General features: G+C 38.3%; 1 protein-coding gene across 2 annotated transcripts in view; it reads right to left on the minus strand.

Annotated features, from left to right (window-relative positions):
* JMJD1C (jumonji domain containing 1C) overlaps positions 1-22,520 on the minus strand; it is a 300,384-nt gene that overhangs the window by 250,991 nt on the left and 26,873 nt on the right. Inside the window, exon 1 of one of the 2 annotated variants that reach the window (XM_061161618.1) lies at positions 9,209-9,391. The exons of the other annotated variant lie outside the window; for it this stretch is intronic. Coding sequence (XP_061017601.1) covers positions 9,209-9,376 — 168 coding nt within the window. The 5' untranslated portion in view covers positions 9,377-9,391. Of the gene's footprint in view, positions 1-9,208; positions 9,392-22,520 lie in introns of those variants that run through there. 2 annotated transcript variants of the gene reach the window in all.

Consider the following 22,520-nt stretch of genomic DNA (forward strand, 5'->3'; position numbering starts at 1 on the left):
ACCAGCTGAGCCACAAGGGAAGCCTAACAATACTGTAGTGGGTAGCCTATCCCTTCTCCAGCAGATCTTCCCAACCCAGAAATCAAACCAGGGTCTCCTGCATTGCAGGCAGATTCTTTACCAACTGAGCGATACCAATATAAATAATTCCATATAAATAATAAAGGGATTAAGATTTGAACCACAAAAATAAACAGGAAGCAAAGGACTGACTTTCTAATGCTAAATTAAGAAGATGGGAAGAACTAAAATAACTAAAGTCACTAAGTGACTAAAAAAAAAAAAAGCTCCAAAAAGGATTTGAAGCTTGGGACTGCAAAAATCAAGAAAGCAAACGTTCAGGGAGGCTATTTATCATAGAACTGGAAGGGCGCTTTTTCCTTTTTAAGCGTTGAAAGTGTGAAGTACTATGTTCATTTTAATCAATTTGAACTACAGGATATCTTCACCAAGAATTAAATGTAGCTGATCAAAACATCCAAGTACATGAAGAAATATACTAAATTATTTTAAGTTCCAATACTGTAGCCTTTAGATATTTCTTTATTCTATTTCAATTTATTTGAGCATAAAAATCCAAATCCTATGACTTCATTTTTGATTATCCAGAAGAAACACTGCACAGAAATTACATTATTTACATAGAATTGTGGTCTCTGTAATAAGGTAACACAATAGATATGTTATTATGAAATGTTTCACTAACTCGTAAATAAAGCTATTGGGACAGACCTGAAATTCATTTTTGCTTAATAGACACTTTATTCCAAGACAGTCCAGGTTTTAAAAAGAAACTATCAACATCACAACTCTAGAATTACAGAATAGGAAAAACTCTGAACTCTAGACCACTTTCATTCACTAAATGGAATAAATGAGAAAACCAAGGCCCAAACTATAAATTAAGCGCTTAAACATTTTAAGCAATCTTTCTTTGTCATCAGTTATGTATTATTATGTATACTTATATATTTAGTTCCTATTTATTCAAATGAATTTCAAAATATGTTCTACTAAGATCTGTTTTGTTTGGCTGACTTGAACAGATACAGATGAAATACTAAACGTGAAATCCGCAATTTATTAAGAAATATGTAATCCAAACTTATTAATTCCAAAGAAGCCTACTAGCCAATAAACCCCAAAAGGCCAAAATATCTGTACTCACACTTTTTATTCAAAGATCTAAGCACTTATCTACCCTCCTCAAATTCTACATGGCTCACAGTTTCAACTGGCTGCATCCAGGAAACAGGTCTAGACCATGTTGCAACCTTAGAATTTTAGCACCAAGTCCAACCAAACAGTAAATGAACAATAAACTGTTTTCTCTTAATTAACCAAGTATCCTATAATCAAATCAATAGGTTCTATATAATAAAAGAAAAAAAACATTTTGAGTTTACTAATGTAATTTCATAAAATAGCTAAAATACAAAACTACAAAATTCTACATGAAAAGATTCTACCCAATTAGATAATTTCAGAGACTGTTTCAACATCTTAAGCATTTCAATATTTAGTAAGCAATAATCTTAAATAAAATATACAATCCATACCAATTTGTCAGATTAATAATTTTACATCAAACAAAACACATTTATTAAAAATCCACATTGAAAAGAATGTTTATTGGAGTATTAGGCAGAAATTAATTACTGTCAAATCTTGAAAGAAATCAGCAGTGTTTGGTACCAGCAAACTGCCACCATTAAAAACTTGGCTAACAATGACAGAGTAGAAAAATACAACATTTATGGTATATATTTTAATTTCTAAAATATTACTGCTACCTCTTTGCTTTCTCTTTAATAATGGCACACTTTCTGACATAAAATTTCAGGTATTTCTTATTTTAAATTACTAAGAAAACTAGGTATTTATCTTTAATATAAATCAAATTTTTAAAGCTCTGGAATACATCTGGACACAACAGAGTAGAACATATCACCCTTCTTGAAAATAACAACTGAAGTTATTCAAAGTCATATAACAAAAATCTAATGTCTCAACCTTAAATAACACATGAGTGTGAAAAAAAAGGCTATATTTCAAATGCTTTCAAAACAAAATAAAAGAGGCAAAGAAATATTACCATGTGTATCAGTTATGGTGCTTTCAGTACCAAAGAAAACAAACACCAACAAAAACAGCAATAAAGTCATTCTTCATAATGAAAAATTTTCCAAGTAAACTCAATAATGATATTTAGGTTTCAGAAAAACAATGTGATCAGTCTTATTTTTTAGGTGCCTTTTCAATACTGTTAGCCTCTACATTTCAACTTTGTCCTCAAATTGGTGTATCTTAAAATAGGAAAACAGCTGTGGCAATTCCAGCCTAACACCTACACAGTACTCCTTGGTTTCATTCTGATTGGACTTATTTAAGGCTTATACCCATCAATGTAATCAAAGGAGTTAATTCCCTGACTGGTTTAGGACTACCATCGCCCACTCTTTAGTCAAACCACAGGATAATGAATAGGGGAAGTAACCACTTAGGTACACAGTTTCACACAATAAAAAAGGAGATTCAAAATTAAGAGGAAATGGTAATTGACAATTGAGATTGTTGGTAAGAACAAGAAATTTATGATAATTAATTTGCCATTCAGTAGAAAATTTACTAAACACTTCTACTGTACTGTAAAGTAGAAAGAAAATATGGGTTTCAAAGATGAAGATATTCTTTGCACATAACTTACAATCGTCAAAAAGTAATACATTTAACCTACAAACATTGGATAATGGCCTATATACTTTCAATTATGTTGAAAAATCTAGACATTTTTCCTTTCAAATGCAGTATCATCCCTGTATGAAGCTAAGAGAAAGACTGGAGATCTCTTCAAGAAAATTAGAGATACCAAGGGAATATTTCATGCAAAGATGGGCACAATAAAGGACAGAAATGGTATGGACCTAACAGAAGCAGAAGATAAGAAGAAGATGTGGCAAGAATACACAGAATAACTAAACAAAAAAGATCTTCATGATCACTCACCTAGAGCCAGACATTCTGGAGTCCGAAGTCAAGTGGGCCTTAGGAAGCATCACTACAAACAAAGCTAGTGGAGGTGATGGACTTCCAGCTAAGCTACAAGTCCTAAAAGATGATGCTGTTAAAGTGCTGCACTCAATACACCAGCAAGTCTGGAAAACTCAGCAGTGGCCACAGGACTGGAAAAGGTCAGTTTTCATTTCAATTCCAAAGAAAGGCAATGCTAAAGAATGCTCAAACTACCAGAAAGATGCACTCATCTCATACGCTAGCAAAGTAATGTTCAATATTCTCCAAACAAGACTTCAACAGTACATGAACTGAGAACTTTCAAATGTTCAAGCTGGATTTAGAAAAGGCACAGGAACCAGAGATCAAATTGCCAACATCCCTTGGGTCATAGAAAAAGCAAGAGAGTTCCAGAAAAATATCTGCTTTATTGACTATGCCAAAGCCTTCGACTGTGTGAATCACAACGGACTGTGGAAAATTCTTAAAGAGATGGGAATACGAGACCACCTGACCTGCCTCCTGAGAAATATGTATGTAGATCAAGAAGAAAGAGTTAGAACAGGACACAGAACAGGCTGGTTCCAAATTGGCAGAGGAGTACGTCAACGCTGTACCTTGTCACCCTGCTTATTTAAATTGTATACAGAGTACATCATAAGAAATGCTAGTCTGGATGAAGCACAAGCTAGAATCAAGACTGCCAGGAAAAATATCAATAACCTCAGATATGCAGACCACCCTTACGGCAAAAAGTGAAGAAGAACTAAAGAGCCTCCTGATGAAAGTGAAAGAGGAGAGTGAAAAGCTGGCTCAAAACTCAACATTCCCAAAACTAAGACCATGGCATCCAGTCGGTCCCATCACTTCATGGCAAATAGATGGGGAAACAATGGAAACAGTGACAAGACTTTATTTTCTTGGGCTCCAAAATCACTGCATATCAAGAATGAAGCCATGAAATTAAAAGACACTTACTCCTTGGAAGAAAAGCTATGACCAACCTAGACAGCACATTGAAAACCTGAGACATTACTTTGCACAACAAAGGTCCATCTAGACAAAGCTATGGTTTTTCCAGTAGTCATGTACACACTCGAGAGTTGGGCTATAAAGACAGCTGAGTACCAATGAATTGATGCTTTTGAACTGTGGTGTTGGAGAACTCTTGAAAGCCCCTTGGACTACAAGGAGATCCAACCAGTCCATCTTAAAGGAAATCAGTCCTGAATATTCACTGGAAGGACAGATGTTGAAGCTGAAACTCCAATACTTTGACCACCTGAAGCGAAGAACTGAGTCATCAGAAAAGACCCTGACGCTGGGAAAGATTGAAGGCAGAAGGAGAAGGGGACAACAGAGTACAAAATGGTTGGATGGCATGACTGACTTGATGGATATGAGTTTTAGCAAGCTCCGGGAGCTGGTGAAGGACAGGGAAGCCTGGTGTGCTACACCCCAATGGGTTGCAAAGAGTTGGAAACGACTGAGCGAGTGAACTGAATGACAACATTCTGTTTTAAATTAATGGCATCAAAATATGTGCCAGAATGTATCTATCACAGGTGAAAATGGGGGGAAACAAAAGTTTCTTTAATTTTACACAGAAACATACAATTCACACCATTTGTTGTTTTTTTAGTCACTGTTGTGTCCCACTCTTTTACGATCCCACGGACTGTAGCCCACCAGGCTCCTCTCTCCATGGGATTTCCGAGGCAAGAATACTGCATGGGTTGCCATTTCCTTCTCCAGCGGATCTTCTCCACCCATGAACTGAACCCATGTCTCATGCATTGACAGGCAGATTCTTCACCACTGGGCCATGTGGGAAGCCCAGTACACAGTTTAGAATATTCAAAATCAATGTTTCATGGTTACCTACTACATGGTCACTAAGTGACCATGAGACAATTCCCGTATGTACAAACTTAAATGTTTGGTCTGCAAAACACAATGCTATGATTTTTGGTTCCTTTTGGGTACTGGAAAAAACCTGATATATTTGGCAGTTATAAATGTTCAACATGTATAACAAAGCAAGAAACTTTCTAAACAATGGAGCTAAAAAAAAACATGCTGAGGGCTCAAAATCTATTTTACTTCATCAATAACTTGGACCTCCTGAATAAAAAGAGTTCAGATAAAGTCTTTTGTTGGTTAATATAATTCCAAAATAGCCCAGATTTTTCAAGCCATTTCTTAAACATAACCAACAAAGTATGTGAAATTATCCAAGCACAGCTGTGTAAAACTTCTACAAATCTACTCATTTACTTAAGAGATCAGATAGTGATATCATTAAAACTTGCAGCATAAACATTTTAGCCTCAATTGATTTGTATCAAATCATATGTTCATAATGTAAGGTTTTTTTTGCTGCCATGGTGTGTTGGGCAGAATGCCACCCCCAAAATATTCATGTCCTAATACACGAAACCTGTAACTATGTTAAACTTCCACGGCAAAAGAGACTAGAAATGGAATTAAGGTTGTTAATCAGCAGATGTGGAGATTATCCTGGATTATCTGGGTAGGCCCAATATGATCACAAGGACACTGACAAGTATTTAAAGGGAAACAGGAGAGTCAAGAGGCTGATGTAACTGGAGAAAAACAGAAAGATAAATTGCTGGCTTTAAAAGAGGAAGAGGACCATGAACCAAGGAATGTGGGCTGCTTCTAAAAACTAGAAAAGGAAAAGAGATCATCTCCCCTAAAGCCTCCAGAAAAGAGCAAGCTCTAATCACACCTTGATTTCCACCTACGGAAACCCACAGGTTAGACTTATCATCTCCAGAACCACTAAAATATAATTCATTTGTATTTCTTAAATCAGGCAGAGGTCCCAACCCTGTTAAGGAGCCAGGTGGCATAGCAGGCTGGCCAGCAGGAAGCTTCATCTGCATTTACAGCTGCTCCCCATCACTAGCAATAACATCTGAGTTCCACCTCCTGTCAGATCAGCAGCAGCATTAGATTCTCATAGGAGCACAGACCTTAACCCTAAAGTCAACACAGAATATCCTGAGATTGCCGCAAAATAGAAATGAAGTGCACAATAAGTGCAATGTGCTTGAATCATCCCAAAACCACCCCCACCCCACTCCCATGGAAAAATTTCTCCAAAACCAGTCTCTGGTGCCAAAAAAGGCTGAAGACTAGTGGTTTAAATCATCCAGGTTGTGATAACTAGTTAACAGTAGTACACGAAATTAAAGTGAAAGTTGCTCAGCAGCCTCTGACTCTGTAATCCTGTGGACTATACAGTTCATGGAATTCCCCAGACCAAAATACTGGAGTGGGTAGCCGTTTCCTTCTCCAGGGGATCTTCCCAAACCAGGGATCGAACCCAGGTCTCCCGCACTGCAGGCGGACTCTTTACCATCTGAGTCACAGGGAAAGCTCCACAGGAAACTAATGCACATGGAAATTCTTCATATATAAGACCAAAAATAAGAGAAAGGAACTAACTCATGAGACATAGTATCCCCTAAACTTCCGTGGTGGTCCAGTGGCTAAAATTCTGTGCTCCCAAGGCAGGAGGCCTGGATTTGACCCCTGGTCAGCGAACCAGATCCTACATGCTGAAACTAAAGAACTTACATGCCCTAACAAAGATCAAAGTACTTGAGTGCCACAACTAAGACCCAGTGCAGCCAATATTTATTGGGTTTTTCTTATGGCTCAGCTGGTAAAGAACCTGCCTGCAATGCAGGAGACCTGGCTTCGATTCCTGGGTCAGGAAGATCTCCTGGAGAAGGAAATGGTAACCCACTCCAGTATTCTTGCCTGGTTAATCCCACAGACAGAGGAGGCCTGGGGGACTACAGTCCATGGAGTCGGAAGAGTTGGGCACAACTTAGTGACGAAATCATCATCATCCCCTAAACTAATTATCCTCCCAAATCATGTGCCATAAACACATGCACAGCTAAGATTACAAACGAACCTGTTACGTTTTAAATTACATATACATGCAATAACAAAAAAAACCAAAATGACCTATTTGATAGTATTTTTCATATAACTGATCAAGCTCCTTTGGCTTTGCTTCATTCTGCAGCCACAAAAATATACTATCCAAATTACATTTTCGTGATGCTAAATTGTCTCGTTTCATTTAACTTAGGTAACACGAATGTAAAGAGATATAAATATAATAAAGTTTGAAAATAACTCTAAATCCATAGGTTCCAGGCTAAAATCTCAGATTATTCTGTAAATTTTTTTAAGACAGTTAAAGGAAAACTGTAAAAGGTTCACAGTTATAGTATAGTTCAAAACACATTTCTGAGGTAAAATTTGCACAAATGAAATGCAGTTACTAAGTGCACAATTCAATGAGTTTTAATATATGTATGCACACATGTAATCAACAATCAAGATGCAAAACATTTCCATCATCTGAGTAAAACTCCTTCCTGCTCTTTCCAGCCCATTTCCTCCATCCGCATATACTTTTCATTTTTAAGTATCTAATCTATTACCTTGCCTTTTCAAACACAGTATTTGAAAACTCCCCTCTCTTTATATCATTTAAATTTTCACATAAGTTTTTAATATATTTAACTTTGATAAATTGACTGTCACCAGTGATACTCATAATTTAAAACTATATCTCCCAATTTTCATCTACTAAAAATTTGTGGAAAACAAAATATCATTCCATGTTTGTTTTGAAACCATTTAAAAATGCTAACCCATAATCTATCTTCCACATAAAGTCAAGACAATTACATATCAGAGTAAAAGGAAGAAAAATAAAATCAACACACGCTTTTTACGCAAATTCACTGAACCGCCAGTCTGTAGCAGTTAAGAAATGTTTAGGTTGTTTTTTTTTTAAAGCTGATTCTGTTTTTTTCAATGAGAATAACCAACCAGAATCTCCAAAATTACCTCTATTCTGTAAACATGCTTTGCAATATTAAGCCGACATTAATACAGGCAGCAAGAAACCATATCACTGACTACATTCGTGAAACTGGGCTTAAGGAAAACAGACTCAAAACCTCCAACAAAAATATTAGGTATGTACACGTATAGATACTAAAGAAATTTCAGAATTGTAAACCTGCACATAAAAAGATAAAAGTTGCCAAATTTTAAACATTCAGTGAAAAATACCCCAGTATATTACCAATAAACTTCATGGATTATGTATTCATAAATCAACCTTTCAAAAGCTATCAATGCCCTGCCTCTATTTGGCTCCTTAACTCCAATCTGTCCCCTAGTGAAAATGTTACTGGAACACTAACAGCGTATCCCGTCTCAGAATCTTGCATATTCCTACACTACTGAAAGAAACTATTGGCAGTGTCACATGTAAGGAAAAGCAAGCAAAGAAAAAGCCACTTGAAGGTTTCGCGGGGGTATTAAACGTTTTAATTTACAATACCTCGTTTCACTTAAAGTCATATAAAACCCAGGAACGGGTGATTTTAAAGAACTATTCCCTTCTTACAACAACAAAAACTATGGGGCAAAAAAAATCCGAAGGAAAGAAGGGAGGGAGGGAGAGAGAGATTAATTTCCACGATCCTCCAAACCTCAATTTTCCACTTGCTTCGTTTCCGGTTAGAAAACCAAGCATATACTGTATAAAAAAAGGTTTACTCAGGACACCTGCCGTTGTTGCCAAGGCCTTTGCCTCGAAAATACAAACGAATCTCAAGACAGGCTGGAAAACCAAAGACCTCTTTTCTTTCCTACCCCCCTACTTCAGCAACCTTAAGGGTAAGTTTTAAATCTCCCCCTCTGCACTGTTAAAGAGTTTTGCAAACACGCTGGTGAAGCCGGCCCCTCACCGCCACGCGCGGCCCGCCCCCACCCCCACCTGCACGCGCGGCGCCGGGCTCGCAGCCCCGCCTTTCCGTAAGGTCTCCGCGGCCGCCGGGGCACCGCAGGGGAAGCCGCGGCCGAACCCCACCCGGACAGTGGCCGAACGGCCCTGGCGGGCGCCAGGGGGTCCCATCGGATCACCGCCTCCACAGGAGAAGCTACTCGTGGGGGAGGTGGAGACCCCGGCAGGGAATGTGGGCAAAGCCGCCCAAGAGCGCAGGAGAGGGGCGTGACCGCCAGTTGGCCCGGCTGAGCCAGGTGCCAGAGGTAACCCCAGACGGTGCGGCGGCGGGACCACGCGTGGGGGTGCGGCCGCGGGCTGGAGACTGAGGGGTGTCCGCGCTCTTACCGCCAGGTCGGGATTGCTGCTGTCCCTGTGTGACACCGCTCGGATAACCCCCGCTCGCCAGCCCCGCCAGCAGCGTCCGCTCCCCCCGCGCTCCGGCCGCGCCTCTTCGCCGAGCGCCAGGCACAGGAACCGCTTCCCCACAAGCTCCGGCCGCGTCTCCACCGCCATGGCCGTCACTGCCAAAGCAGCCGCCGCCGCCTCGGCTGCCAGGGATCAACGAAACCCCGCTCCTACCGGCTGTCCATGCTGAAGACAGCGGACCCGGGGAAGGCGGCGGCCCCACGAGCGAGCGCAGACTCGGGGGCGCACCGGCCGCTCTGCCCAGAAGGGCACAGCGACCTCAGTCACTCGGTCCTCAACACTGCCCTGTACTCTCCGACCTGCAGCCGCTAGCTACAGCTCCACGAATGAAAGAAAGAAATTGACAAATTTCCACACGCCGTCTGAGACCCCGACGCAGCTCCGGCCGCTGCCGCCACCGCGCCGCGGCCAGTACTACTCCGCCTCCCCATCCACTAGCGCGGCTGCAAGCGCGCCGCGCGTCTCCTTCCGCCGGCGCGGGCTGGGGGAGGGAGCCGCGGGAGAGGGTCGGCGCAACCACCGCGGACGGAAAGTAGTGCCCGACGCGGCGGCTGCGGGACCGGGCTGGATTTGAAAAAAGAAAAGTAGGGGCGGGAGAGGGGACTGTAGTCCTTGAGAAACGTGGTGTTTGGGGCCCACTTCTCTACTCGTCGCTTCCTGAGACGTGGGGGGTTGGGGTGGGGGGTTGAGTGAGGTGAAAGTGAAGTGTGCTGGTTCCGCTCTGCGTCGCAAAACAAACTCCAGATTAACAGCCGCATCTCCAGAGTGATTCCCGCCCCGCCCCCCCCGCCCCCCCCGCCCCGAACAAATGGCGCCCTGCAGTCTGAGTTAGCCCGAATTCTTCCTGAATTAACAGTCCCGCAGTCCCAGCAGCAACGCAGAGCAACATTTCCAACTGAAAACTAAGCCCACAGAACTCAGTCAGTGCAGAAACAGAGTACACGTCTTTAAATGAAAATGAAGAAAATACTGTCATCCTTTCATATTTCCTGTTTGGGGCGACACTCACTACACGCTCAATGGTGTCCGACTCTTTGCGACCCTATGGGCTATACAGTGGAATTCTCCAGGCCAGAATTTAGAGAGGGTAGCCTTTCCCTTCTCCAGGGGATCTTCCCAACCCAAGGATCGAACCCACGTTTCCCATATTGCAGGCGGATTCCTTACTAACTGAGCCACAAGCAAAGCCCTAACACTCACTACGGGTTTGAGCTATTCAGAGATTTACACCTCGCTACTGCTTTAAAAAAGACTAACAGCCGGTTGAGGACTTTTGTCAACATTCTTAAAATTCACGAACAGTTTCTCCGTGCATTTGAGTACTTTTAATGGTAGTACATACCCCAAACTCGTTGGTCTGACAATAAAAACGGTTTGAAAAGGCTCCGGATTCAGTTGTTAGAAAAATATCGTAGAAAGAAAAGGGTTTTAGCCAATCATAGTTCAGGAGAATAATGTTTACTTCCCGTCCAATCACAACAGGAGGTTGTAACCCATCCTGCACACATCTCCAACTTGGAACAATTACTCCTTTGATCTCACCGTTGAATTCTAAATCAAGCATCCATACTGATGTCAGTGAGAAATCTTCTGACATACTTTTATTAAAGATAATTTTTAAAATCCCAGTTGTGGGTTTTATTTCCAGGGCCACTAATGATTACAGCAGCTCCCAAAATTCTTCTAGCACAATAAAAATCTATTCTAAATTTCAGTTTCTTAAAGACTTTTCTAAACCTCCACGAAAAGTTACCTTTTTAAAGGAATTTAGAAATCTGAATATTTTAAATAGACATAAGGCTTTTGTGCACTTTCTTACAACACCTAAGCTGTTTTTGAAATGGAAACTACATGGCCACTTCTAATAGGTTAAAAACCTAAATTACAAGGAAGAGTTCTTTGCAGATTTTAATCATCATGGTCTAATTCTGCTAATCTAAAGGCAATGGCACCCCACTCCAGTACTCTTGCCTGGAAAATCCCAGGGACGGAGGAGGCTGGTAGGCTGCAGTCCATGGGGTCACGAAGAGTCAGACATGACTGAGCAACTTCACTTTCACCTTTCACTTTTATGCATTGGAGAAGGAAATGGCAACCCACTCCAGTGTTCTTGCCTGGAGAATCCCAGGGATGGGGTCACACAGAGTCGGACACGACTGAAGTGACTTAGCAGTAGCAGTAAAGGCCAAATGTAGAACTGTAATAAAGGAAAACCATGTCTAGAAATGCAAACTGGCAAGTTGAGAGAAAAACCTAGTTTTATCCTGCAATCTTTAACTTCCAAGTCCACTCTTTCAGTACTTACTGTATAATACTTAGCAAATCACCTTACAGGCTAAGATTTCTAAAATCTCAACTTGGATTAAGGAACCAGTAAAATAACCTGGTGAAAATAATCTAATATGTGGAAAGAGGGGAAAAAATAAGAAGACTGACCTTCAGATACCAAATTATCAATGACCTGCTTTGTGATCTTTGGCATGACACAGATGCTTAACTGAAACTGCCTGCTTCCTAAACTCAGTGATATTCTAGGAGCAAGTGAGAAAATATAAATAAAGTTGTTTGAGAAAAGCTGCAAATAACACTATTATCACATAAATATCATTCACTTTTAGGAGAGATTGTCAGGTTGCCTTACATAAAGGTGCCAGCTGACTTTAATTTTGTAGGCAAACTCCTGTAAATGGACCCCTAGGAACCCCCAGACATGTAGAATGCTGTCCTTTTGAGTGTCCTGAAAAGCATGCAAATCAAAGTAAAAACGTTTCAAATGTAGAATGAAAATTTTTCAGATGGTCGTATAATATATCTTCATTAACATTTTCAATCCAAACATCTTATGTACTTACAACTATATTCCAGATAGTAGTCTATGAATCCTTTGACTACAATTAGTACCTAGGGTTTAACAAAAACAAAAATCACTAATTTGTGGATATTTTGCTTACGGAAAAACTTGAAATTCATTTTTTTTTACTGTAAAATAAAAAGGCCTTAATGGATTTTTGTTGTTTGCTGGCATCCTTTGCTTTCTTTCAGGCAGTGCAGCTGACCCTTGAACAAAATGAAACTGAACTGTGGAGTCACTTACACACAGGTTTTTTCAATAAGTACTACAGTACTACAATATCCAGTTGAATCCACAAATGCAGAACCTCTGACACCAAGGGCCAAATGCTAAGTATTCCGGATCTACTGTACTGAGGGTCAGCATCCCTAACCCCCAAGTTGTTAAAAAAAAATTCAACTGTATTTACATTATTTTTGCCAGCAAATCATAAATGTAAACATAATCAAATGTGTAAAGTATAACACGGACATAAATAAATGTAAAGTCAAATCTGAAACCTTAAAATATTTGTTCCACTGAATTCCCTTACATCCTTTACTTTCATAAAGATAGTCAGAAACTGTCAATATTGGTAAATGGAAAGAGTTCTACTAACAGTACTAAAATTATAAGTTGTAGTACTTCATTCTATCAGTCCTTGGAAGGACGGATGTTGAAGCTGAAACTCCAATACTTTGGCCACCTGATACAAAGAGCTGACTCATTTGAAAAGACCCTGATGCTGGGAAAGATTGAGGGCAGGAGGAGAAGGGAATGACAGAGGATGAGATGGTTGGATGGCATCACCCACTCAATGGACATGGGTTTGGGTGGACTCCGGGAGTTGGTGATGGACAGGGAGGCCTGGCATGCTGCGGTTCATGGGGTCACAAAGAGTCAGACACAACTGAGCAACTGAACTTAACTTCATTATACAGGCAAAGACAGTAACAGAGAAGTGTTTAAAATAAGTTTACAGAAGCTGAAAATTGAGATATATAGACTACAGCTTCTACTCTTTCCATTCCCAAATCCAAATATGTTTATAAATATATCCACACACATGTATGTTATCAATTCAGGCAAATTTCCTACATCCAAATGCATTGTAGGACTATTTGGTTTTTAAAAAGCCACAAAAATTTATTGGTTTATTATATAAAAAAACTGACTTACAAAGAAAGGTAACAGATTCATTACAATATGGGCCACAGTTACCCACATATAAATAATTAATAGTTCATCAAGGTTGGTTTCAAAACACCCAACTAGTTATTAACTTCTTTCTTTTTGACTCAGCTTAATTATAGAAAGGGCCAATTAGCTGCTCTAACATATGCCAGTATCCTGGGTCACTACATGTGTCTGTTTTAAACATCAGAGATAAAACGAATAAAAAAGTTCAGTGCATACACAGATGGTCCCCAACTCAAGAATGGTTTGACTGAGGATTTTTTGACTTTAGGACAGTGTGAAAACAATATGTGTTCAGTTAAAAACCTTATTTTGAATTCTGAATTTTAATCTTTTCCCAGGCTAAGAGCAGTACAATACTCCCTCCTGATGCTGGGCCTTGGCAGGAAGCTGCAGCTTCTAGTCAAGCCAGGCAACAAACACAAAGGTTAACAGGTGATGTACACTTAAAACCTTTCTATACTCATACAACCATTCTGCTTTCCACTTTCAGTACAGGCTTCAATAAATTACATGAGATACGCAATACCTTATTAGAAAATATGCTATGCATTAGATGACTCTGCCCAGGCTTATGAAAGTATTCTTGTTGAATTGAATGTAGGTAAACTTAAGCTAGGATGTTCAGTAGATCAGGTGTTTTAAATGCATCTTCAACTTAGGATATTTTCAACTTCTGATGGGTTCATCTAGAAGTTACCCCATTGTAAGAGGAAGAAGATCTGTACCTTGTAACAATACTAGCCACCATTTTTGGAACAGTTATGATATGTTAGACACCATGCTAAGCACTTTATATAAGTAATCTCATTTTACTTTATTCAGCTCACTTTTTTTTAGCCTCGCCTCAAGGCATATGGGATATTACTTCCCCAGCCACCAGTGGTGAAAGTGCGGAATCTTAGCCATTGGACCACTAGGGAAGTCCCATGATTTTAAGATAAAGAAGATGTGGTTTACAGAAGTTTACTTGCCTAAGATTACACATTAAGGAACTGGTATTCAAAACCAGACTTTGTTAAGTCCAAGCCCCTGTATTAGGCTAAAAAGGAAGTTAAAAGAAACAGTAAAGTCAGATACCAAGCTGTTTCATCCTTATTTAACACAGATTATCCACAACAGATTTGCTTATTTTACATTTATTATGTGTCTCACATCCTGCAAGGTTCTGGAGATAGGGCCTCTATCCTTTAAGAAGTTCAGTCTAAGAAGAATGTACAATAGAAATGCCTTGATTGGTTTAATAGTTAAGGAAGTATTACTGGAATGGCATACAAGGCAAATTTAGTGCATTTAAAAAAAATTTCAAATCCATTATAACTTGCAAGTTTTTATTTATTGTCAAATGTAAAGCTTGGATTGGGTTATAAAGTCTTAGACTCATACAAGTATATCCAAGAACTGTGGAAGCCAATATTAAAATGAAGAAAGTCAACAATTTCAAGTGAATTCTGCAAGTGGAATACCAAGAACAGAATGGAACATAAATTTATGTAAAAAAAAAAAATTTGTTACCATGTTTATTATTAAATCTTAAATAATTTTTTTTTTTTTTTTTTTTTTGGCCACATCATGCAACATGCTGGAGCTTACTTCCCTGACCAGGGATGGAAACCCATGCCTTCTGCAGTGTAAGCAGAGTCATAACTACTGAACCACCAAAAAAGTCCCAAACCGCTTATTTCAGTATTTCCTTAAGCACTTATTTAAACTGAACTCTTCAATCACATTTACAATAATATAAAGTAACTCAAATATCACTTCCTCAAGGAAGCCACCTGATCCCAAGATTATCAAACCACCAAATATGGATTTTCAAAACTTTTCCCATTTGTCTTAGCACTCATCACAACTGTATATATAACATTTATTATGTAAATGATTGTTTTATATTTGTCTCCCCTGGCAAACTGTAAGTTCCATAAAAGCAAGGACAGTTTATCTTGTTCATAACAATACTCCCAGCATCCAAGACTTGTGCATATTAAATACTCAGTACATGTTACTGAATTAACGAACAGCAAAATATATATATACTATATACCTTTTTCTATTAATAAATCCAACCCATCTAAGAGAACTTACAGTCTCTAAATTGAGAGCCATAATCATAAATAAGAGTTCATGTTCTTTCTATAGGGTTATTCATCACCTTTATAACAATGTCTTACATACATTATCTCATTTCATCATGGAGGTACAATGCAAAGCCTTCATAAAACTTGAGCTTCACCAGAAAAGCAATGTGGTTCCTGGGGATAATTTCTAAAGAAGAGACACAGAGAAAGAGTTACAATCCACCAGAAGAGCTCACATTGTTACTAAAGTACCAATTTAATGCAAATCCCAAAATGATCCTATAAGTAATATATATGCAAAACACCAGCCTATTCTTAGTATTCCAAAGAGAACAGTCTCAAATAATGTCTTTGACAGAGCCAACATATCAATATAACTTTGTCTTCTTGATGCTAAGTACATACCAATATAACTTTGTCTTCTTGATGCTATGTGGAAGGAGCAAGAGGGAGAGAGAAGAAATGAAGGTAAGAAGATAGAAAAGGAGGGGAAAACAAGAAATCTCTACTGGGCCTCCACATTTGTTACCTAGTTTCTAGTTTATATTCTGGATGCACAGGATCTATCTTCTTTTCAATATTTTTCTATTAAAAATAAGACTAAATCTGATTTTTAATGATAGTTTTTTTTTTAATTTAGAAAGAATGAGCATAATAGCACTGAAAATATCCAAATCCACTGAATGAGGAACTGTAAGAAAAAAAATAAATGAAAAGCTGCCACTGAGCATACAGCAAGTCTTCCCAGAGTGTTCCAGAGCACTCTGTTGTGTGTTCATCACCCCTCTCAGAAATGCATCCACTATTAACTTTCATTAAAATATGCTAGACGGCAGTTTGCACTCTGCGTCTTCAACTTAACACTAGCTTCTTCACTTAACAGGTTACATTCCTAAAGGGTTGTATATCTGTTCTCACAAGCCTTCACTATGCTACAAGTAAGCAGTGGCAAAACTGAAAGTCCCAAAGAATGGCTGTTTACATCCATCAAACTGAGTTAAGTAAAACAGTATCTACACTTGTATTTGAAGCTATAAATGAGGAAAACTCAAAGTAAAACCTAAGTTAAAAAGTAATGACTCAAAAGCTCAGCATGCTAACTATATTCTACTGATGTTCCTTTCCAGATGAAAGTTTATGATCAAGAACACACAGTTTTGAGGCACATTTCTTAAATTAATGGCATTTGGCTTCAAAGAAACAAAATGAAAACAAACAAGGCCTAGCAGTGAAATATGAGAAATTTGTAGTCATTTCTTTTTTTGGCATATTCTAGAAAAAGCCACATGATTACATAGAATGGATTTACATGTAGTGCTACATAACATAAACATGCAATAAAAATAAATTACTCTACACAGAGGGAAGCATTGTCTTCTCCCCCCATGTGTGCTTCACTATTACAGGTAATTTATTTATTCAATTAAAGAGTGTATAAAATAGTGCTCCAATTCTAAGGCCGATGTTCACAGAAGCTCAGTATTTGGGGACCCCCAGATTATTTTCTTTATAAATCACAATTGACACACATAAAAAAGAGACCCCAAAAAAAACTTTAACTACCAACTTAAAATTCAAATCAACATCCCCAAAACATTCTGCTACTCCATGGCACATTTTGATATTACCTATGATTAAATGGCCAAAAGAAATATTCAGAAAGCTAACCAACTTCTCTTTTCACAAAGTATGCAAACACTAAGGTTAAAATGGTCAATCCCCATGCCACAGAGCCATTTACAAACTGATATTTTATACATCAAATGTACAAATATGAAATTAGTGGTCACACACGTGTGTGCTCAGTTGTATCAGACTCTTGGTGACACCACGGACTGTAACCCAGGCTCCTCTGGCCATGGAATTTTCCAGACAAGAATACTGGAGTGGGTTGCCATTTCCTACTCCAGGGGATTTTCTCGACCCAGGGATTGAATCCACGTCTCCTGCATCTCCTCCGTTGGCAGGTGGACTCGTTGCCACTGAGCCACCAGGGAAGCAGTCACATATGTAGTGTAATGAAGGAGCAAATGCCCAGGAAGTCTATGTTACTACTATTACTAACTACTGTACACTTTGGGCAAACCTCTCTGCTTTTCTAGGAATGCACAGAAAAAGTATAGGCTAACATCATCAACTAAGTTTCTAAGAATTTGCTTCTAAGGCTTCTGAATAATCCAGCAAGCAGCCAAGTACACTCTCCTGATACATGGTAGGTTCAAACCTGAAAAATATTAAAGGACCAATGTGCTAAGCTGCTTCAGTCATGTTTCACTCTTTTCAACCCTATGGACTGTAGCCTGCCAGGCTCCTCTGTCCATGTGATTCTCCAGGCAAGAATACTGGAGTGGGTTGCCATTTTCTTCTCCAGGCGATCTTTCCAACCCAGGGATTGAACCTGCGTCTCTTTTGTTTTCTGCATTGGCAGATGGGTTCTTTACCACTAGTGCAATCTGGGAAGCCCTTCAAAGATTGATAGAATGTAATAATCTTGCTTAGGAAAACAATGTTTTTAGCCTGAAAGTTTCTCTCTCAAAGATCTCACAGAAGACACACATACTAATCATTAACACATGCAAACTAATAATACAGACCAAAGAATTTCCCAATCAAACAGTTTTAAACCCTTGTAGAAATGCTTCTTTCCTCTTCTCTCCAAATTTGCCCTTAAAACTATCATATTAAAATAATCTAGCAGAACCAACTTCAAATGGAGAAATTTTTAAGAGACATTCTGCATTACAAATAACCTTTATATTAGAAACCTTTACTTTGCATACCTTTATATTCTTGTTCGTAATAGCTAAAAATCCATTTTTCAATTATTCTAATTACAAAAATTATGCAAAAATCATTTACTTTACTTTTACAGCTAAATGTGCATGGATGTTTCTTTCCCCACTTGCACTTTTTGATATTCACTAGTTTAAAATTTTGACACAGATAAGCCAAAATCTTCATTTCAACCTTAAGCCATCCTTGGAAAATACGTAAGTATTCTTCCATACTTTCTTCTGGTGGTTTTATGTTTCAAACTTTTATAATTCCCTCAAATTAGAAGGTCGTATCTACCTCCGAGGGAAGGAATGGAAGTCATCCTGGCCCCAAACAACAGAGGTCAACCATTAACAGGGGAAAAGCAGGATTACTGAGAAGAGAAAAACACAGAGCCTGTCTGAAACTAACACTGGTCTAGGATGAAAAATAAGGTCTGCTGCCCACCACCACAAGGCTAAATAGTTCCCAGGGCCTCGAGCCTACCACAAGGCAAACAAGCTCCCGGTAACACGCATTACCACTCTACTAAAAGAGAAGGAACAAGAGTACAGAGAGAACCTCTCTGACTCTCAGATGTACAAGTAAGGCTTAAGGATAAAGGTGGAGTAAAAACATTGAGTTAAACTTTTCAGCAAATCAACTCTCACCTTAAGGATGAAGTGATGACAGAAGTACTTAGAGTTGACAATACACTGAAGGTAACCAAAGCAACAAAAAAAAAAAAACCCATAAATCATCAACTTCAGAAAAGCCTGATTCAACTCCCCACACTAACAATTTAACAGAACAAGAGTCATGCCTACTCCTTGGCATAAATACTATATACTTCAGTCTCTATCAGCATGCAAATGACAGCTGGCATTTGATCGAAAAGTATAGGCCTCACCATGGGGGTGGTTTCCTTGGTCACCAAGGTAATGCATGCATGCTGGGTTATCATTACCTTTTTTATAATTTATACAAATACATCCATCCAAGTTCTTTGATTTGTACTATTCCTTCAAATAAAGTAATTTCCTACCCTCCTTCCAAAAAAATTCTACATTACACAAAATCTGAAGAGTAAGCAAATCATGTAAGTCATATGTTGGAACTATCAGCCAAGAAATTAAAAATAATTATGAATAATGATGAACGCTCAAATGGAGCAGAAAAACAATATGCATAATAGATGGCAAGTCAGAGACAGAAAGTACAAGGGTTGAACAGAAATGCTAAAAGAGTCAAACTGAAATGCTCAAAACAAGAACTGCACTAAAAATAATTTTTAAAGGCTTTGGTAGGTTCAGACTTAACAGAGCTGAGAAAAGAATAAATAATTAGAACAATTAGACGTTCATACATTAAAAAAAAAAAAACTTCATCCATCACACCATATACTAAAAATAATAAAATTAATTCAAAATGAACTATAAACCTAAAGTATGTGAAAAGCTAAACATCTTTAAGAATAAAACAGATAATTTTCACACTGATTGAGGCTAAGATTTCTTAAAATCCATAAGATTCAAAATTATACACTAGTGAAGTTAAAAATTCCAAAGGTCATATACTAGGAGAAATTATCTACAAGCCACACATCTGATAAATGATTGGTATCCAGAAAATTTAGAGAACTCTCAAAATTAATTAAAAAGCAAAGCAAAATTACTGAGCAAAAAATTTGAAGAGATATTTTATCAAGTAAGAAATACAAATGGCAAATAAGTACATGAAGATACTCAATATCACTGGTTATTAGGGAAATGTAAAGAAAAACTATAATGATATACTATTACACATCTATTAAGATGGTTAAAATTAAAAGAAAACGAAAACTGGCAATACCAAATATTGAGGAAGATGAGGAGCAATTAGAACTTTCATCCAGTAGTAGCTGGGAGGAATACAAAATGGTACAACCACTTTCCAAACTTGTTTGATGGGTTCTTATAAAGTTAAACTGTTCAGATAATTCAGCTATCACTTGGGTATTTGTGAAATAAAAATCTATGTTCACATAAAAATCTGTTCTCAGATGTTCACAGCAGTTTTATGTGTAATTGCCAAAAGCTAGAAACTACCAGCTCAGCTGGAGAATGAAGAAACTTTGGAAAGCCACTTAGCAGTATATATGAAATAATATGAATGAATCTCTGCAGTTCAGGGTCCCCAAGGCATCTACAGGTTCAATGATTAACTAGACTTATGGGAACTTGGAATGTTAGGTCCATGAATCAAGAAGGCAAATTGGAAGTGGTCAAACAGGAGATGGTAAGAGTGAATGTCAACATTCTAGGAATCAGTGAACTAAAATGGACTGGACTGGAATGGGTGAATTTAACTCAGATGACCATTACATCTACTACTGTGGGCAAGAATCCCTTATAAGAAAAGGAGTAGTCATCATAGTCAACAAAGAATACAAAATGTAGTTGTTGGATGCAATCTTTAAAACAACAAAATGACCTCTGTTTGTTTCCAAGGCAAACCATTCAATATCACAGTAATACAAGTCTATGATCCGACCAGTGATGCTGAAGAAACTGATGTTGAACGGTTCTATGAAGACCTACAAGACTTTCAGAACTAACACCCAAAAAGATGTTCTTTTCACTACAGGGGACTGGAATGCAAAAGTAGGAAGTCAAGAAATACCTGGAGTAACATGAAAATTTGGCCTTGGACTACAGAACGAAGCAGGGCAAAGGTTAACAGAGTTTTCCCAAAATAAGAAAGCTTTCCGCAGGAATAGAAGGAACATACCTCAACATTAAAAAAGGTATATATGACAAACCCACAGCAAACATTATCCTCAATGGCGAAAAATTGAAAGCATTTCCCTTAAAGTCAGGAACAAGACAAGGGTGCCCTCTCTCACCACTACCATTCAACATAGTTTTGGAAGTGTTGGCCACAGCAATCAGAGCAGAAAAAGAAATAAAAGGAATCCAGATAGGAAAATAAGAAGTAAAACGCTCACTGTTTGCAGATGACATGATCCTCTACATAGAAAACCCTAAAGACTCTACCAGAAAATCATTAGAGCTAATCAATGAGTACAGTAATGTTGCAGGATATTAAATTAACACACAGAAATCCCTTGCTTTCCTATACACTAACAATGAGAAAACAGAAAGAGAAATTAAGGAAACAATACCATTCACCATTGCAACAAAAAGAATAAAATACTTAGGAGTATATCTACCTAAGGAAATGAAAGACCTATATATAGAAAACTATAAAACACTGATGAAAGAAATCAAAGAGGACACAAATAGATGGAGAAATATACCATGTTCATGGATTGGAAGAATCAATATTGTGAAAATGACTATACCACCCAAAGCAATCTATATATTCAATGCAATCCCTATCAAGCTACCAACGGTATTTTTCACAGAACTAGAACAAATAATTTCACAATTTGTATGGGAAAAACAAAAAACCTTGAATAGCCAAAGCAATCTTGAGAAAGAAGAATGGACCTGGAGGAATCAACCTGCCTGACTTCAGGCTGTACTGCAAAGCCACAGTCATCAAGACAGTATGGTACTGGCACAAAGACAGAAATATAGATCAATGGAACAGAATAGAAAGCCCAGAGATAAATCCACGAACCTATGGACACCTTATCTTTGACAAAGGAGGCAAGAATATACAATGGAAAAAAGCACCACTCTTTAACAAGTGCAACTGGGAGAACTGGGCAACCACTTGTGAAAGAATGAAACTAGAACACTTTCTAACACTGTACACAAAAATAAACTCAAAATGGATTAAAGATCTAAATGTAAGACCAGAAACTATAAAACTCCTAGAGGAGAATATAGGCAAAATACTCTCCAACATAAATCACAGCAGGATCCTCTATGACCCACCTCCCAGAATATTGGAAATAAAAGCAAAAATAAACAAATGGGACCTAATGAAACTTAAAAGCTTTTGCACAACAAAGGAAACTATAAGCAAGGTGAAAAGACAGCCTTCAGAATGGGAGAAAATAATAGCAAATGAAGCAACAGACAAAGGATTAATCTCAAAAATATAAAAGCAACTCCTGCAGCTCAATTCCAGGAAAATAAATGACCCAATCAAAAAATGGGCCAAAGAACTAAACAGACATTTCTCCAAAGAAGACATACAGATGGCTAACAAACACATGAAAAGATGCTCAACATCACTCATTATCACAGAAATGCAAATCAAAACCACAATGAGGTACCATTACACGCCAGTCAGGATGGCTGCTATCCAAAAGTCTACAAGCAATAAATGCTGGAGAGGGTGTAGAGAAAAGGGAACCCTCTTACACTGTTGGTGGGAATGCAAACTATGTATGGAGAAGAGTGTGGAGATTCCTTAAAAA

Source organism: Dama dama, chromosome 15 (genome assembly GCF_033118175.1).
Source record: "Dama dama isolate Ldn47 chromosome 15, ASM3311817v1, whole genome shotgun sequence".
NCBI classification, from domain to species: domain Eukaryota; kingdom Metazoa; phylum Chordata; class Mammalia; order Artiodactyla; family Cervidae; genus Dama; species Dama dama.